The sequence below is a fragment of the Labrus bergylta genome, chromosome 6 (assembly GCF_963930695.1).
Source record: "Labrus bergylta chromosome 6, fLabBer1.1, whole genome shotgun sequence".
NCBI lineage: Eukaryota > Metazoa > Chordata > Actinopteri > Labriformes > Labridae > Labrus > Labrus bergylta.
The window spans coordinates 12073615-12092143 of NC_089200.1; the positions used below are offsets into that span (position 1 = coordinate 12073615).

At 38.8% G+C, this 18529-nt stretch overlaps 1 protein-coding gene across 1 annotated transcript in view; it reads left to right on the top strand.

The window, feature by feature from the left end:
- The first annotated feature begins 2760 nt into the window (after positions 1-2760).
- The window catches only part of pde4cb (phosphodiesterase 4C, cAMP-specific b), an 89333-nt gene continuing 73564 nt past the window's right edge, over positions 2761-18529 (top strand). The window contains exons 1-2 of the mRNA XM_020655513.3: positions 2761-2885; positions 10631-10681. Coding sequence (XP_020511169.2) covers positions 10667-10681 — 15 coding nt within the window. The 5' untranslated portion in view covers positions 2761-2885; positions 10631-10666. The remainder of the gene's footprint in view (positions 2886-10630; positions 10682-18529) is intronic.

The following is an 18529-nucleotide window of genomic DNA, read 5'->3' on the forward strand; positions in this document are numbered from 1 at the left end:
CACATGAAATGAGTTGTGTTTTATTTTTCCTTATTGTAGTTGATGCATGGGCTTAGACAACAGCAGCACCAGTAATCTGTTATGTTTGGTTTTGTAGGGAACACTTGATCACATAGTTTCCCATGACAGATGAGTCAGACTCTAGAGATAAATCGTGTTGTCTGCGGTGTTTGATGGTGAAGATTACCCTAAAAGGTCAGGATGAATGTGTGTCCTGATAAGAATGTCTGTGAGTCTAACAACACTACAGAGACACGTTTCCAGTCCAAAAAGATCATAAGGGGGGTGGGAAGACAGATGTCTGACACACAGGCCAAGTTTCTGAAAATCCTATTAAAAGTGAAAAGCATGTTAAAGTTCTGATTATTGGATGGTTGCTAATTTGATTTTCACTTACAATCGGATGAATAATAATCCAAAGCGCCATTTCAAAGATCAAAATAAGGGACAGCAACAGCTATCATAACAGGGGAAATCCAGAAACCAGCTTAACTGGGACTGGTATACTGCAAAAACCACAGATTGGCAGTTACTATATTCTACTGTTAAACTTGGCATACAGTAAGCAGTACTCTGTATTTCTAAGTCTGAAAAGGAGCTTCCAGTGACGCAAATATCGTCACTGGAAGCTGTTGCGGTTAGCAGTGTGAAACTACAACGCTAGTTCCTCATATTTTCGACCACTGAAGCTACAGACCAATCACAGTTCAGTGGGTGGGAACTCACTCCCAGAATTATTTCTACTGCTATATTGTATATTTGGGAGAAACTGTAACGATCAAATTTCCCTCTGGGATTAATAAAGTATTTCTGATTCTGATTCTGACCTTAGTGGGAGTGGCCTGCTGTGCTGTTCATTCTGGGATTTGGTGTCTTTCATCCACATGAGCCAAAAAGACACATCTGTCTTTTCTCAGCCAAGAAGTTGAAAATGTATTTCACATTTCTACTACATATATGACCCAATGTCAATACAGATTCATGTTTCAACGGGTGAAGTATCCCTTTAATGGTTGTATGATGTAGTCGGTTTCAAAAACAGCCTTAATACACCCTGGGGTAAGGTGAGACTAATGACTTAGGCGAAACAATGAGGGCGGGGCACACAATCACAATGGCGGGAAACACACAAAGGCAGGAATTCAAACTAAAATGTAACACAGAGGACAAGAACTACAAAATTAAACAGCAAACACAACTATTACTAGACTCAGGAATATGACAGTAGATATACACACAGGGAACTGAGAAACACATGGGCAGGAGCGCCGAATGGGGGAGAAAAATAGGGAGGATTCGAAGGGCTCATGACTGACAGGGGCTCTAAACATATTAAAAACATTCATTTTGGTGCACTGGTGGCGCAGTGGTTAGTGCGCGCTCCCCATGTATGGAGGCTGTGGTCCTCCAGGCGGGCGGCCCGGGCTCGAATCCAGCCTGTGGCTCCTTTCCCGCATGTCATTCCCTACTCTCTATCCCTCATTTCCAGCTCTATCCACTGTCCTATCTCTCCATTAAAGGCCCAAAAAGCCCAAAAATAAATCTTTAAAAAAACAAAACGTTCGTTTTTCCCCCCATATCAAATGATGAACCTATTTCCATAAGAGAAGCCTCTCTTCACACCATAAAGAGATATATGTTTGATTTATCTTTTTATTATTTTTTTGTATTGCAAAAAAAGTAACATTCAGGCAACCTCTGTATTGCTAAACTCCCCCCTCTCTTTCTACGAAATGGTTGAAATAGGTTCTTGAAATCTGTGGTAGGGTTGAAAGATCATAATTTCATGAGGATTTTTAAATCTAAAATATGAAAAAAAAAAAAAAAAAACTCCCTTTGACATGCTTAAAGACGACACAGATGACACAAAGGTGCTTTTAGCGTTTAATTCATTATTATTTGTATAGCCTTATTTAAACTGCAATTCAGTTTATATTTTATTCTCCATTATTTTACGTTGTATTGTGGTCTTTAAACATAATAACTTGGCTGTGATCATTTGCTTACATGTCAAGAGTGAGAAGAGAGTGTTCAGGTTAGAGATCAGTTTAGCAGAGGGTACATATTCAGACAAATGTATATTTATTAAAGCTTATAATGTTTGTTTGCATAATAGGGGTGTGGTTAGAGCAGTTGTGATATCTTTTTATGGGGTAGGGGCCCACATTACCTGGTGATGGATTTCAGATGTCCCTGTGTTCCAGGAATCACCAAGCAGGGTGGGTGGTGAGTGTCTGGAGGAGGGACACCCAGGGTAGAGATCAGGAGGCAGAACTGTTTAAGTGGAAGGGCAGAAGAGGAACAGGGACTTTGAAGAGGATGGCCAGATTGAAGGGCATGTGGCAATGACAGTTCAAGAGGGCAGAAAGGAGGCAGAAAAAAACCGCTGGTCCAAATGAACTACTGTATTGGTTTCTGTTTTGTCTTCTCTTTTATGGACCCTTTATTATTGTATGCCAAAAAAAAAAAAACCCTACTTTGTTTTCTGTTCCAATACAATAAAAAAATGGGATTTATTTTGGATAACTTTTTTTTGCTTTTTAATCTAGATGGCTATATGTTGCAAAGCATGATAAAGTGGTGAAATTAAGACACGTAAAACTCGTGGCTGGAAAGTGTTTTTTTTCAGTACGGTTGTTTACGTCCCAGGGCTACACTTCCTGTCACATGACCCGGGCGTCGACGTCACAGTGACGGCGGGGCACGAAGCGCTGCATCTTGAAGAGTTTGAAGTCTAACTAAACTGATTGACCTGCAGCAATAAAAATGGAAAAAAAAAGAGATGACTGTAGCAGTATTACCTGACTGACGCCCAAGACGGGTTCTTAAGGAATTTACCTGAAAGTACAAACCCCGCGAGAGACGACGGCCGGTTGTTGGTGGTGGTGAGTGAAAATCCGTTTTTAAACTTTACCTCAAGACTGCACTTTTGTATTCGTGAAGTTGTCTACATGTGGACAAAAAAAAGGTCTAAAGATGTCATTGTTTCTATTTAAAAAAAAAAAAAAAGTTAAAATGACAACAATGAGGCTGTTCATACATCTGAGTCCCTCATTTCGCTACTCCCATACAAAACCTATGGGAACAAATTGGTTAACATATCTTCCACTTTTAAACAGTGAAGCGACACTATAACCTCATTCTATAAGCCTCTATGTTTTAACTTCCTTAAAAGCTTTAAAAAGTCGTATTATACTATTCCTGTATAATAAGTTTGTCATTGTACTGGGTGTGCATTAAGTGGGCTTCTCCCACATAGACTCGCCCTGTTGTTATATTTGTATAGTAAGCCTATCCTTAATGTTTATCTGGAGATCAAAGCAGCACATGTCCAGTAGCCTACAGTAGCAGAAGTTTCCAATCACAATAGTGTTGCAATGTAATGTGAGCAGCGCTGTGTCTGCTGAAGTGCTGGAATAATAATTCAGCATCATGAGCAAACCAACATGGAATGTATTTCCTCAAAATATTTATGCGTTCCCTCTTGCTGTCTTTATCTCCTTCCTTCCTCCATATCTGTTTCCTTTATTCTGTCTTCATATAACACACACACACAAACACAAAACACAAAAAACACACAAAACACAAAACACACACACACACACACACACACACACACACACACACACACACACACACACACACACACACACACACAGAGTTGTAGGCTAATGAGTATACCTACTGTGATTATGTTACACATACAGAACAGTTACATAAATCTGCAGAGAGTTATCAGGCTCCTCGGGGTAAACGTTGTTCTGGCAGATCGGTTTCTCTGATGTTAGGATTCCGCTAATGTCATCAATTTAAAAAAGAGCAAAAGGAAAAAGACACAACTGTTCTCTTTTTTGTCCATTAGATGGCGTGCTGCTCCAGCTCCGAGCTGCTCGTACTCCGTCTTATCCATCAGCATCTGAAGCTGTTTGATCTGCAAATATTTGCAGAGCAGGACCTAAATCTACTTTGACTGTCCGCCTGACTGACCTCTATGTCACTTCTAAAGAAATCACTCGGGGGAAGGAGAGAAAAACAGATATGACTCAGTCTGAAGTTTGCCTCAGCAGCTGTTGTGAAGCATGATTTATTTAGAATTTAAGCTGAGGATTTTCCTTTGGAAGAAGTTATTAGTCAAAGCTGATGTGAGTAATGAAATACAGGAAGGCTACATCTTAAGATGACTCTCATTCTTCTCGATAAATGTTTTGTCTTCTCAATAAGTTGAATTGATTTGGTTCATAAAATGTTAAAAACGGAGAGGAAGTGTTTTCTATAAAGCCTTAGATCTTGTCCTCAAATGTTTAGTTTTTATTGTCCTTTCATTTGATGATAGATTGAGCAAAGAAACCAGAAAAGATAAATATTTAAGAAGGTCAAATCAAGATAAATCTATATTTTTGCCTCTTAAAATAAATGTTCAAACTGTATCAAAATAGTGGACAACAAGATGATCAGGTCTCAGGCAGAATTGCAGGCAAAAGGCAAAATTAAAGAACAGGAGTGGGGGGGCAGAAAGCACAAGAAAAGAAGAGAGAAGAGTAAAAAGAAACACACCAATAAATCAGGGGTGTGTGTGTGTGTGTGTGTGTGTGTGTGTTTTGAACATTGAGTCTTTGTGGGCCTTATCAGCTCATGTTTTAACAAGCCTATCTGCTATGCGTCATCAAAAGACGCCTTGGGTGTTCATTTTATGACGGTTAGTTGTAGAATTGAAGACAAGGTCAGGTCTGATGAGATAGTTAATTATTACAGACTCTGCTGACCACACACACACACACACACACACACACACACACACTGGTAACGCCTGGATTATCACAGCAGATGACACGCTCTCTATCAAGTCAATTTAGGGAAAATAATCAAATTAAGAACATGTTCACTTTTGAATTCACAAAAGCAAAAAACCTAAAATGGATTTGTTTTTTCTTGTTATGTGGAAAGAAAATATGCTGTGGCTCATTGTAAGGGCAATTTTCCACTAATCTTGATTATGTTTGATAATTTGCTGGAGTATAGTAAGGAATATATTTGTGTTTTAATTTTGGTAAGATTATTGAAGAGTTACCTGAAGTACGTTTAGAGAAACATAAATCTGTCAAATCCATCACAGACACAAGAAAATCATTTCTTGAATTTAATGAAATGTCAGAATCGGAATCAGAATTGGCTTCATTGGCCAGATGCTCACACACACACACACAAGGCATTTCACTTCAACTTTACTCTATACGTTAAAATGTAAAACAAGATTAAACATTAAATAATATCAAACTGATAAACCAAATAGGAGTATATCCAAGACTATAATGCAGCGGTGAGCAGTGGAAAAGATGTGGAACATGATAATAAATGATGTAATTATGTAACAGATGGAGTAATCTACATCAGGTGGTATTTTTCCAGTATTCACATTGAGGCAATGTGCAGAGGTTAATGTCAGATGACTCTGTGAAACTTGTGTCAAGGTCTGCTCTGCAGTGATATATCCATTATCAGAAAGTTGATCACCATTTTTTTATAATTGATTCATTGTTTTCCTTTTCGAGGAAGGTCGAGGGTTCAATCCCCAGTTTAGCAACATGCCCAATGTGTCCCTTGGGCATGTTAACCCTGCATTGCTCCCAGTGGCGATGAATGGATTAGTGTTGTACTTACTCTCTGATGTACGTCGCTTTGGGTAAAAGCGTCTGCTCAGTGAATTGTAACATTGTAACATGTTCTTGGTATAAAAGAAACTCTTCCTTGTTGAACGTAAATGCCACAACAGAAAATACGGGCAGTCAGAGAAGTGAAAGATTGACAGACAGTCTAAGACAGACACTGACGGAGATTACTGTTACTGCTAATGCAGTGTGGCTGAAGCTATCAAATATGACGTTTAAGTTGATCAATGACGATCTTTAAGACTGTTTTAGGAGACATCCAGGATGACTAAAGAGCCAAAAAGCTTTTTTTTTTTTACATGCGTCTTTACCCCCAAGAGGCAAAATAAATGAGGAATGCAGTTGTACCTGAAGGTTCAAAATGAAGAAGGGTTCATATAACTAGAACGCCCTCAGAGGGTGCTGCTCTAGCCTGTACATTTCTCTGAATGGTTTCAGTAATGGGCCATTTTCACACCAGACATTTTAACAGGTCATGAAGTGGCAAAGTGGGAGGCGCTTTGTCAGGCGGCTCTGGCTCTGGAAGGAAAAGTGAGATTCATTTAGTCACATTGACAACGTTACATGAGTCACAGTTGTAGAGCTTGGGTTGAAATAGCGCTGTTGAACAGTCCGACATATTAACCACTGGGTTCGAAGATATCTGGTTCTTTGGAATTTTATAATACAAGTAAAAGAACATTGTTTCATGACAATACTGTGACTCCATAAGTACTTTTTAAAAAGATTTTAGTGCCTTTATTAGAGGGATATGACAGTGGATATAGTTGGAAATCAGAGAGAGAGGAGGGAATGACATGCTGCAAAGGAGCCACAGGTCCGTTTGGAACTTGGGCTGCCCACATTGAGGACTGTAGCCTCTGTACACGGGGCATGCAAACTAACCACTAGGCCACTGGCGCACCTCCAAAAGTACATTTTGAAGGAAAATTTGATCACAAGCTTAAAATTTGGTTACAGAAGCTACAGCGTACATGTTGAGATCCAACGGAGAACTTTAGCGTTGTATTTATTGAACAATGCTTTCACACCTCTGACAGCCTCTTTCCACATAAAGACACAGTGCAGTATTGTCCTGCCACACTGGAGAGGAGGGTTGAACTGAAAAGAATCCAGAGCTACGCTGATTAGCTAGCTGCTAATGTAACCCCTTGCCAAGCGGAAGCTTGTGGTTTTAACTGGCATGGAAGCATTTCATTTTTTAGCAACTGACTGCATACAGTATGTCTGCACTGATTGTTTTCACACACTGCCAAACTCCAACATTAGATGGGTGTGGTTTGTAATTGAAATGTATGGGTAATGCAGCATTATTTAAAGTCACCATGCTTGCCAAACCAAATCAATGCAAATGGTGTTTTGGCCGTACTGCAGATTGTTTCCTGTATTTTCTGTCTTTTTAATTTAGACTATATAGTGCATATACAACCAACAGACTTTTCAATTACATTTATAATTACACATTTCAAACATTAAACCCTTGTTTATGCAGGCTGTAATCTGCCTCCAGCATGTCAACAGCAGGTCCTGTTTGCTGTGGGGTTTCTCTGAGCTTTAGACAGTCTGCTGATTTATGAATTTATGCAGGTTTGATTAAAGCTGCAGCAGACTGACGAGGAGCAGTGAAGATGTATATGTTTCTCAGAATTGTTCATGTTGAAGGTGAAGAAATAAAAATGTCTCACTCCCTTTAATAAATCTGCCAATATATGTTGGACTGAAGGACTCCACAGCTGCCAATACGGAGTGAATTCACTGCATGCAAAACAAAACATGACAATTGTCTGGAGAAGCAGGTACGATGTGAAGCACCTTTAGGTTGGATGGGACTAAGAAACATTTTGTAACCTCTGCAGGATAACATAAATAAGTTGCCTATGCAGTTATAGTATTATATATATATATATATATATATATATATATATATATATATATATATATATATATATATATATATAAAAAAGCCTATTATTTTAAAGTTTGCAAATTTGTTGCTTTCTTCCTAGAACATTATTTTAAAGCGAGTGTCTGTGTTTTTGCATGGTGTAAAAGTTCTTCCCTTTTTCACATTTTATGGCAAGCAGATAAATAAATAGATAAAATAAATGAGGTTACAGTTCCATCCTGGGCTAAACTATGTCGATATTGATTGATTTTCACCTAAGACTTATATCCCTTAATCAGAAATTGAAAACACTGAAAGCACAGAGAGGAGAAGTTGTTTTTGTTTGTTATAATTTGAAATGCAGAGTGAGAATAGGACCAAAATAAACCTTAGTGACTGATTGATTCGACTCTCATGACTCAGGGGGATGTTTAATAATCTACACCTTTCACGATCGCCTCGTAGAATAATCTCAGCCACAGCTAACCCTTGAGCTGTAAAGAAATAACGTCTAATTCCAAAGTAGAATGTCCTTATTAAACCTCTGACACAACACAAATTGAAATGTGTTACAAAGAACGACAACAACAACAAAGCAATCTCGCCCCCCCCTGCAGCACGAGAACCTACACTCGTAGAGTATCAATTATTTTTGTCCTACTTAGGGCGGGGTGTGTGGTAGGACAACTTTAGATCATGAAGGATTAGAATTTGTCGACAATCAAGAATCCAAATAGTTTATTCTCCGTCAAATCACATTAGCTACTCCGTTTCATTCCTTCCCTGCAGACACATAGATTAACCAATCATAGGGAACTAGCTTGGATCTGCCCCCACGCCCTTTGATTCACAACAAAGCGTAATTCATGGCTGAAAATGAAAACGAAACTTTAGAGTCAGTCCCTTAAAATAACTCCACATGATAAGGAACTGGTTTGGATTCCAACAAACCCTCATGGCGCAACAACGGTTGTTTGCAAAGTTTGCATATTGGATGACAACATAACAAATCTTTTAAAACCATCTCATGAGACAGAATCCCAAACAGTATGCCGAGAGTCAAACAGTGAGATCAACCACAGTGCAGTCAGACCCGAAATGTAATTAAAGAAATGTAGTAAAACTCGAAATGAAATAACTGGTTTATAATGTAACAAGATGCTGAGCCCAAAACGGTGTAACAACTTACTACATACACACTTCCAGTTCTGCAGAAAAGCTGCAAGTTGTGAAGCCATTTCTTTGCTCCCTGAAAAAAGCCTTTTTTGGTAACCTAAACTTTTTCTTTAAACTCTGCTGAGTTTACCTCTTACCTTTTGTTCAATTTTCAATTTCAACCCCCAACCCGCGGATCACCTGTTGTCATGAAACTTTTTAATGCCGTATACAGGCAAAGGGAAAATAAGAGAAACTCTGATCGACTAGAAAAATAAACACTTAAGCGAGAAGAGGAAGTGCTAACCTATTTATTGGCCTCAGATGAGTCAAAATTAAATATATATCAGTCTAAAAAACATCTGTGTCTGCCAGTGATAATGTACATTTTCACCCAAATCCTAAGTGTCATTAATGGAACCTGTGGGGCCTGGGTGTTGGCAATTTTGAACCACTTTGCACTGATCTAAGGTTAAAAGCACAACTGAAGTCCATTAAGCATTTTATGATTTGTTGTCCCTCATATAAAGCTCTTATAAAGTCAATCTCTGCTAATTTAATTTAAGACCAGACGAAACGTTTTGTTTGCTGCTGTCCAGTTTGTGTAATCATTCCTGTTTTATTGTGTTTAACGTTGTTTTACAGCATAATTTTATGAACTCATGTAGGCCAAGCACTGTGTCTGTGTGTGTAACTTATAAATAAACATATCGGTAAGTGAAGGTAATAAAAAGGTTTTATCATGTTCTTTTCTGGCTGGATAGAAAGCCTTTTTTACCCTCTGTGATGTGTCAGGCATTCTCAAAGATCCACCTATCACAATGGAGCACACGGTGTTGACAGGTGGTCTGAGTGAGTCATGTGATTTCTTTAAAGATGAACGTCCTTATAGACCATATTCTAACGGCGGACATGTTGCTGTGATGTCACGCTCAGGGTGGGAGACCAAATGTTGTTGTTAGACGTGTCTTACTGTTCTGCTGATGCTCCAGGTTTAAGTCAACTGTTTTCATCTCAAAGCTCCCAGATGAAGAGAAAGTACACAGACAATGGATACTAAAAATCTGGAGACACAACGGGCCATATTATGAGTTTAAATACATATTGAATTAACCTTCAGCTAACGCTAATGTTAGCATTCAGCCACTTCCAAGTTCACATTTACGTTTTAGAATCAATCACTGATACAATGAAAGGCATTTATTCATATTAGATAACGCTCATTTTTAATTTTTTTTTATCTGAGCCTGAGGTTAAACTTGACGGATCTAGCCACTGCAGAAATGTTCACACGTAAAGATCTCCCTTCCAGCTCCACTGTTATTTACACATTACTCTTAAATCCACGCAGTGTATGAACATTAGCTTCTTTTTAACATTTGCACAAGCAATTCAATGAACTGACTACTTCAGCAAAATGTGCGACGTTAACATGACTTAAACCTTGAACATAACTGTAAGACACAACAACAACTTTTGGGAATCCCACTCTGAGCAACATGGCCGCCCTTGTCTATTGACGCCTAGTTTTTAAAGTCCTCCTAAATGCTATTTGTTCCTCTAAACTGGTAGGAGAGTTCTTTTTAATCTCTTTTATTATTTCTTATTTTGTATTTCTCCCCATTTTTTGTGAATGATGACTGCAAACCTTTTCAATTCCGAGGTAAATGGTTTTGAGGTTATTTTCTTTGCCCAGAAAAATGACTGTTGAATGTCAGATATCTCTGCAGATAATGAAGTGATGGATGATTCATTTCCCCCATGAGCAAGAACAGAGAGTCTCATGAGACAGAACCTTGGGGTGTTTATTTTTTCGTAGAACATTTCACAAGATCTGCTTTGTAGACATGTCTTTGAGCAGCACTTCTTAGAATGGTGCATTTCAAATTAAAACCACCTCTGTTGTTTTCTTTCTTTCTTTTAGCTGCTGTCCTGCTGCTGCAACAAATAAGCAGAATCAATGTCTCGGTTTGAGGTAAATAAGATTTTACACACCCACACACATCCACACACACACCTTCTACCTGCCTTATCAAGTCTGCAGTTTAAACTTTAATTTGTAAGTCCCCACAAGATCATCACGTGAGTGTGATTCTGCAGCCTTGTGCGTCACATCGGGTTTCTTTGTCGGCTAATCACTCGGTTTAAACTGAGTGACCTGACAACCGTTAAAATGTTATCTTTACTTCAGGGCTTTGTTCTTTTTTCCAGGTTAATGAAGCCACACACACACACACACACACACACACACACACATACACACACACAGAAAACCCAAACACACATAACTGACTATGACAAAATATTCTAAAAAATCATAAAGTTTGTCAAAAAGTTTAAGTTGTAAAAGAAAAAAAATGCAATCATTCTCTGAGTTTGCTTTAAAGACCTGTTTGATAAAGAGTGATGTTTAAATGGAATGTAAAATAGAATTTCAAGGTATTTATTTGACCATTGAGAATTTTATTTAATCATTAATAAAGCCATAAAGGTCTAATTTTAACAATGCTGTGTTAGAGAATGGGCCAAACTAGATCGTCATCTAAAAGTGCTGCTTCAGTAACCACTTGTTTAATTGTGTTATTGTTGACCCATGTTAACACCTTTGTTTAATCATTTAGTTTGTCTGTTAATAATTAACCCCTCCACTTTGACTTCGGTAAGGTGTATGATGGGTTTTATTGGGTCAACTTGTGATTTGTTGATGGCGCCATAGGGCCGCCTTATGGTGGGGCTGAACAATTATTCTCAAAGTTTTCTCTGGCGACATGGCCTCAGTCTTATAGCAGAGCTTTTTCAATGAGCCATGCTGACAAGAGAACTTCACATATTTCCCATCATTAGACAACTCCTGACATCAGACAGAACTTTTTCATCTTCACTTTTCATTTTCAGTAACTAATCAGTAGACTCGGTGGAGTTCACTGGATCCATCCTCTGTCCAATTAACATTCCACATTTGTGCAATAAAGCCTGGAGCGATATGAAGAACAAATAAAATGCCTCCATCAGTATTACAAATGGTAAAAATTTAATTTGCTTTTACTCTTTGTTTTCTGATTAACTCAAACTCATATTTATTATCACGGACACGTTTAGGAAAATTTGCAGTCAGACGTAACCTATTGGGGGCTCTGAATGAGTGATAGGTACAACAAGTTTTGACATTGCTCCAGTAGATCTCATTAAGTTGGCAGGTGCAAAACAGGCTGTGATGGCTGCTAAATGATTACTGTGGGCAAACCTTAGCTAGACATGTCCAATTAGCATGCATGTTGTAGCCAATGGCATGCTCATGTTGTCATTCAAAGTGTCTGAAAACCTCATGTGAAGGATCTCAACCTCCTCTGTCCAAATACCAGTCCTTCTCTTCCTGCAGCAAGATATTTTCTCGAGTGAAACTTCTGTGTCACATGGACCTGTCTCCTCCCATAACGTTGCCAGACATAAAATATAACAATAAGGGCCCATCTGTTGTGGCTCAGGAGGGCCGGTGTATCATCCACTAATTGATAGATTGATGGTTTGATTTCAATCTCCTCTTGACTGCAGATAGAAGTGTCTTTTGGAAAATGGTAAATCCTGAATTTCTCTCGAACCTGTGCGTTTGGTGTGTGACAGTGTATTTGAATTGGACGAATAGACTTGAGCGTAAAGTGCTTTGAGTAGTTAGACGACTTAAAAGACGTGTAATCAGTAGTTTATTTATTATTTTTCTTCATTCACCGTCTAAGGCAACAACATAAAACGTCTAGTGGACACACTTGGGTCAAGCATAGTTTTATTTTTTTTCCCAAAGATTTATTCTTGGGTATTTTGTGCCTTTATTAGAGAGATAGGACAGTGGATAGAGTCGGAAATCAGGGACAAAGAGAGTAGGGAATGACATGTGCGGGAAAGGAGCCAAAGATGGGATTTGAACCTGGGCCGCCCGCTTGGAGGACAACAGCCTCCATACATGGGGCGCACGCACTAACCACTGCGTCACCAGCGCCCCGGGTTGAGCACAGTTGACCTCAAGGATTACCTTGCAGTAAATGCAGCCTATTGAAAAGAGGGGGCAGGTTTACAAATACTGAACTTATCCTTTAACTTTTTGAGTGTGACTAAAAGAAGACATTCTGCTCCTGCCCGCCTGCTGAGTTAATCACGACCAAGTCGAGCATACAGCAAGATATAGATGAGATTCAGAAGGAGAGGCTTGATTGGAGGCAGGCTTTTTATGGATTCATGCTAATCATACACTCTGCACCTCCGGGCGTCATTATTCATACAGGTAAATGTTTTCAGCTCTGCATCAGAGGAACAGACTTCTCCTGGCTGTCAGACATCACCAGCGCTTCGTGTGAGGTTATTTTTATCCGCTCCTCTCACCATTGTGATGAATTAATATTCATTTTCACAATTAGATTAACAGCGGCTGCTTGATTGCGCTCATGAGCGTTTGAATAATCAGCGTGTCCCAATGAAATGCTCTTATCATCTCTGATTACATCATCATGCTGCCAGGGCTTGCCTCTGCATGTGTGTAACTCTGTGTGTTTGTGTGGACATGACATTAGTTACTACAATGGTTTGGGGTTTCATTTATCATATCCTCTGATTTTAAAACTCAACTATTGGTTCCATTGATTACAGACAACATGTAATACAAGCCACTTTACACTTCTGGCTGCCATCAATGTGTTTCTTCTGAGCACAAAAGCAACAATTGAATTATGAAAGCCATTTTCTTTGTTTATTTGCAACAAAATATTAATGAAGACTGTTGAAAGATGTGAAGGATCTGCTTAGTGACACAAGAGCTTGATTAACTGCACTTGAGTGCTGTCTCCATATTTATCACACAGGCTAATCAACAGACACTGCTAAATAAAATACGGAGAGAGAGGGAGAGAGAGAGGGAGAGAGAGAGAGAGGGGGGAGAAACTGTGAGACAATATAGGCAGAAGAAAGTATTGGATCATAAATCTATGCTGGAAAAAAACAGACTGTTGTTATAATAAAGAATGACAAGCTGCAAATGGAAAAAAAAAACAAGTTGCTTATGGCGACAGAGTGTGTCCATGTGAAACCATGAAAAAAGTGAGATTACCAAATGAATGCAAGATAACAGGAATTTAGATTGTAGGCCGTCAAAGATTGCTTTAAGTTTGAAACATGTTTTCCTCCATTGAAGTCATCAGTGGTTTACACAAAGTTTTGTTGCAGGTCCTTTAGTTTTAAGAGGGAAAAGACTATTTGATTTGAAATCAATTTTATGCAAGAAACCAATCAATACAAGAGGCACACAGGTTTTATACCCTATGGAAGAAAAGTAAATTAGAATTCTGCTTTGGGTACTAAAAGGTTTGAGAATTGAATGTTATTTTGCTTCTTACTCATTACTCGACTTGTTTTGGTTGCTCTACATTGAAATCCTTATTTAAATGAGCTGTGATAAATCATTGCTCCGTGACTAGAACACTGATACAGCTGATGTTTGAGGTTTGGCTCCGGCTGCGCCCTGCCACACTGTGCTGAAATTATGACTCAAGTGTGAATCGTGAGCACTGGTAGAGTGCTGCAGTCTCGATTAATTCTGAAGCATGCTGAAGATCAGACCAGACAGCTCATTGGTTTATAAAGGTAGGACACCTGCTGTCCCATCCGATCACACACCAGCTTCACTGCCTTCATCTCATTCTGACTAGCTGCCTGTGACAGGGAAGCGGCTCAGCCAGGTGACAACACACGACCAGCTGCTTCCTCTCCTCTGCTGATTGGCTGCAGGAAAATGTCTCACTCAGCTAAACAAAAGAGAAGAAAATAACATATTGAAGAAAAGCAGGAAGGCGCTGACGTAAAAAAAGCTATATTAGGCTGTTGTCAGATAAAAATATCATACACTCAGGACGTCAGCTGAAGGGGAAATACATCAGTGTGAGCTGTGTGAGGGCTTGAAAAACATTACTGGCTTGTTTCTACAAAATATTCAAACAATGAGTCAGACAATAAAAACAACAATAAAAGATCTTCCTGCACCACAGTCACCTGTTTAGTATAATGTGTAACAGTATACATAAGAAAAAGTTAAAATATTATACAGATTGGGAGCTTCATAAGAGTCTTCATCAAGTTTGGAAAAATCCCAGAAATTTACAATGAACATTTCTGAAAAATTCCAAGAATGGGTTCATTCCAATTATATTTTCTGGAACCAACAATATCATTCCTATGAATATTTCCACAATTTCCCTTGAATGTTTCAATTTTTTTTTAATGAAAAGCCTTGATAATTTGTGGTAATGGTTTCTGTTCAGTTCTCAAAAAACTGCCAGTAAAAATGTGTGAAAATCTTATATGACAATTCCCCCAAAATATTGATAGAAATTCTTCCTTATGATGGTTTTCAAATAGCCCCATTATTTCCAATAAATAAATTCTGAAAATTTCTGAATAAAAATGTACGTTTCTGGAAAGTGTATGTATGGGAAATAATCTTCCCTTTGTTTAATATGATAACAAACTGTTCACAGAATTCAACTTTCCCTATACTGGATATTCAGTTGTGATTGGCCTGACCTGAATCAGGACAGACAGAAATCTGTTTTAATAGTAGAGGGACCAGACTCATCTGCCAGAACAAATGAAGTACTGGATTACATAATTGTCTGCTTCTCAGGCTGGATGTTAATTTGTGTTGACCAATAACAACAGTGTTTGTACATGCAACATGTTACCAGGTTCCACCAGGTTTATTCAGCGTACATTTGAATTTATGGATTAAATGAAAAACTGTGTCATATTAAACCCTTCAAAGTATAAAGTAGAATAATGTTTTGATTTAACATTCTATGGACTGTGTCCTGATTGACTCACCCCTTCAGTCCAGATACCAGTCCTAAACCCTCACTACCTCTTGTGTAAAATAATCTCATCCAGATTTTTAAGCAACACAGAGTTTCCGCCAGAAATCTGAATCAGTTCGCCAGAAATCTGAATCAGTACATTTCCACTGATGAACTCTTTGTTGAATTCTGACGCATTCTTGTGTGGAAAGAATAATGAGATCTCACTAGAGTATGTCCTGTCACTGACTCTGACACACACACACACACACACACACACACACACACACACACACACACACACACACACACACACACACACACACACACACACACACACACACACACACACACACACACACACACACACACACACACACACACACACTCAGAAGGAAGTAATGTATCCAAAATTAATTGTGGAGAAATATGGAGAGAAATCAGGTTACTGACCATTTGTATATACCATACCATGGTTTGAAGTAAGGAAACAACAGAGTCTAAGTCTACTGATTGTGAAGCACTTTTTTGTCCCTATATGTAAGGACACAGTCTCTGGCTTCTCACTGGGGCACTCAAGTGCAGAGTCAGGTGTGTTTGTGGCTGATTGGCCTTGATTAAAACCAGGTGTGGGGAGCTTATATATACTCCTGGAATTCAGTGCTCTGTGCTGACTCATTATCTCACTTTTGGAGGTAGTGAGAGGTTCTCCCTGTGTGGTCTCTTGTTGTCTGTGTGTTCATAAACACAAACAAATAACTTTCTTTGTATTTGTGTCTCTTGCCAAAATAACTTGGGGTGCTGGGTAGTTGATATTCCCCAGCCTTTTGTGTTGAGTTTTAAAGCCTCCCTGGCAGCCTTTACTTTCATGAATTGTTTCTGGGTCTCCTGGATAATTGTGTTTGAGTCAGCTGCTTGGCAGAAGTGGTTTAGTTGATAATTTTCGGTGCATTAGTTAGAGTGTTTTGGCTCTAAACTATACTATTTTCATTGTTCCCCCCTCCAATCTATCGCTTGGATCCTTCTTGGTTAACTTTAAGACACCCCTCGGTTCGCACCTGTGTCCCACTTTCCCGTTTTCCTGACACTTTAGGCTTAAAAGATGAGCTTGGTTATAAAGCAGCAGCTGACAAAACAGTTTCAGCACAAGGTCCACTGACGAGCTTATTCAACAAGCTCATAGCTATCAATCTAACTGAGTGACACTCAGAAAATTGTGCTCACCAAGAGTTTACTGTACAACATTACAGAGACATGTAATACTTGTTGATGTTTGAAGGTGATCTTGTTAGCCTTCTTCTTTACATTTCTTACAAAACAAAGCTTTATTTGTCCCTTTTCTATGAGCACCCAGACACATCTCTAGTAAAGTTCAAACAAAGGAGGTATTCATTATAAAACTACTAAAGGCTAACAGTTAATGAGGGCATTGAAAAGACACCTGCTAAATATCACAATTCTAAAAACAGATGAGGCAAAGGAAAATCTGTGGCTGAACTTATCAGAAGATAGGGAAGACAGGCACTAAAAACAAGGGAAAAGTGAAGCTAAATGGGCTGGGTGCACAATCACACAGTCCAGAAACTCACAAGTGGGTCAAGTCTGCTATGATTGGTCTGCCGATCCGCTCTGTCAGGACATTTCGGAAATTTCAACATGAGCTGCAGGGCTTGCCACAACGAGCCAATCGGCTTAGATCAGTGATCTCACACTGACAATGACGTCGGACTGACAAATTTTTATCGAGGGGGGCTAGAACCGAGCGTTACATGCAGCTAATGCTACAGCTAACAGGAGGACGTAGGAGAAGCCGCGTTTCCGTGGACTTTTTTTTTTTGCCCGGAGCACATAGATGTGCAAAAATTGCAGTAGATGTGTGTAACCCTAACCCTAACCCTGGAAAACACACTAAAGAGCATATAAAACCAGAAAACGCATAATATGGGACCTTTAACATCAATTTCAAGTTAGTGTAGCTCTCAATACAATCCCCATGTTAAAGTGTTTGACTGGGACAAAATAATCAAAGGTGAAACAAGTGGATAAAACCAGATCTTTAGATCCCCGGAAAGAGTAGGATAGATTTCCGATAAAAACAGAGACAGAGGTGGGCCTGTCATTCATGTTTGGCTTTGACACCTGATGCCACCGGGCAGGGAAATAAGGTGCTTTTCCAACTTCTTGGAGGGTGGATCAATATCCATGATGTCTCTGTGAACCACCAGGTGATGACTCTGTGAACTCTATGAAGCACAAATTACACACAAACAAAGACTCTGAAGTGCCAAAGGCTTTACTGAAATGGACATGGATTTGTGGGCTAATGTGTTTTCTTGGCTACCTAAATCTCATTTGACACTCTTTAATTGGGAAAAGTCATTTTCGTTATATGTTGTTTTTTTTTTTACATAAAAAACCCCGCACATACACAGGCAGAATCACACATTGGTTTTGGCACACTGTTGTTTGTCAGTCAGACAAAGCTGCTGTCGCTGCGTCTGATGCCTCTCACTGCTGCAATCCATTACAGTGAATACTCAATGGATTAGCATGCACAGCGTACAAAAAAGGCAGTTTTATTGTCAGGGAAGAAGAAAACAAAGTACTTACTATAAGAGTCATATGTTAAAAGTGTTGCAATGCCTGCAACACCCACAGGACAGATGCTTGATGTCACTGGATTAATGTGTAGATTTGTTTGTGCACTGAGTTATTCATAAGATATCAAAACAATTTAGGTTTCTATGGCAGAACTAATTTATATACTGTGTAAATAATATATTCATGCATCAACAAAGAGCAATGTTTTGCAGATTCATGGTAATTGTAACTGATTAGATAATATTTTATAATTTCTGTGGGGCATTAAAGTCTCATCTCTAATCTTTTATTAATGGGTTTCTGAGTCATCTGTGTTTTTGCAGCGATAGAATGCGTAGAGGGTACATTGTACTTTGATAGTTTATGAGACTCTTTTATAATAATTTATAGAA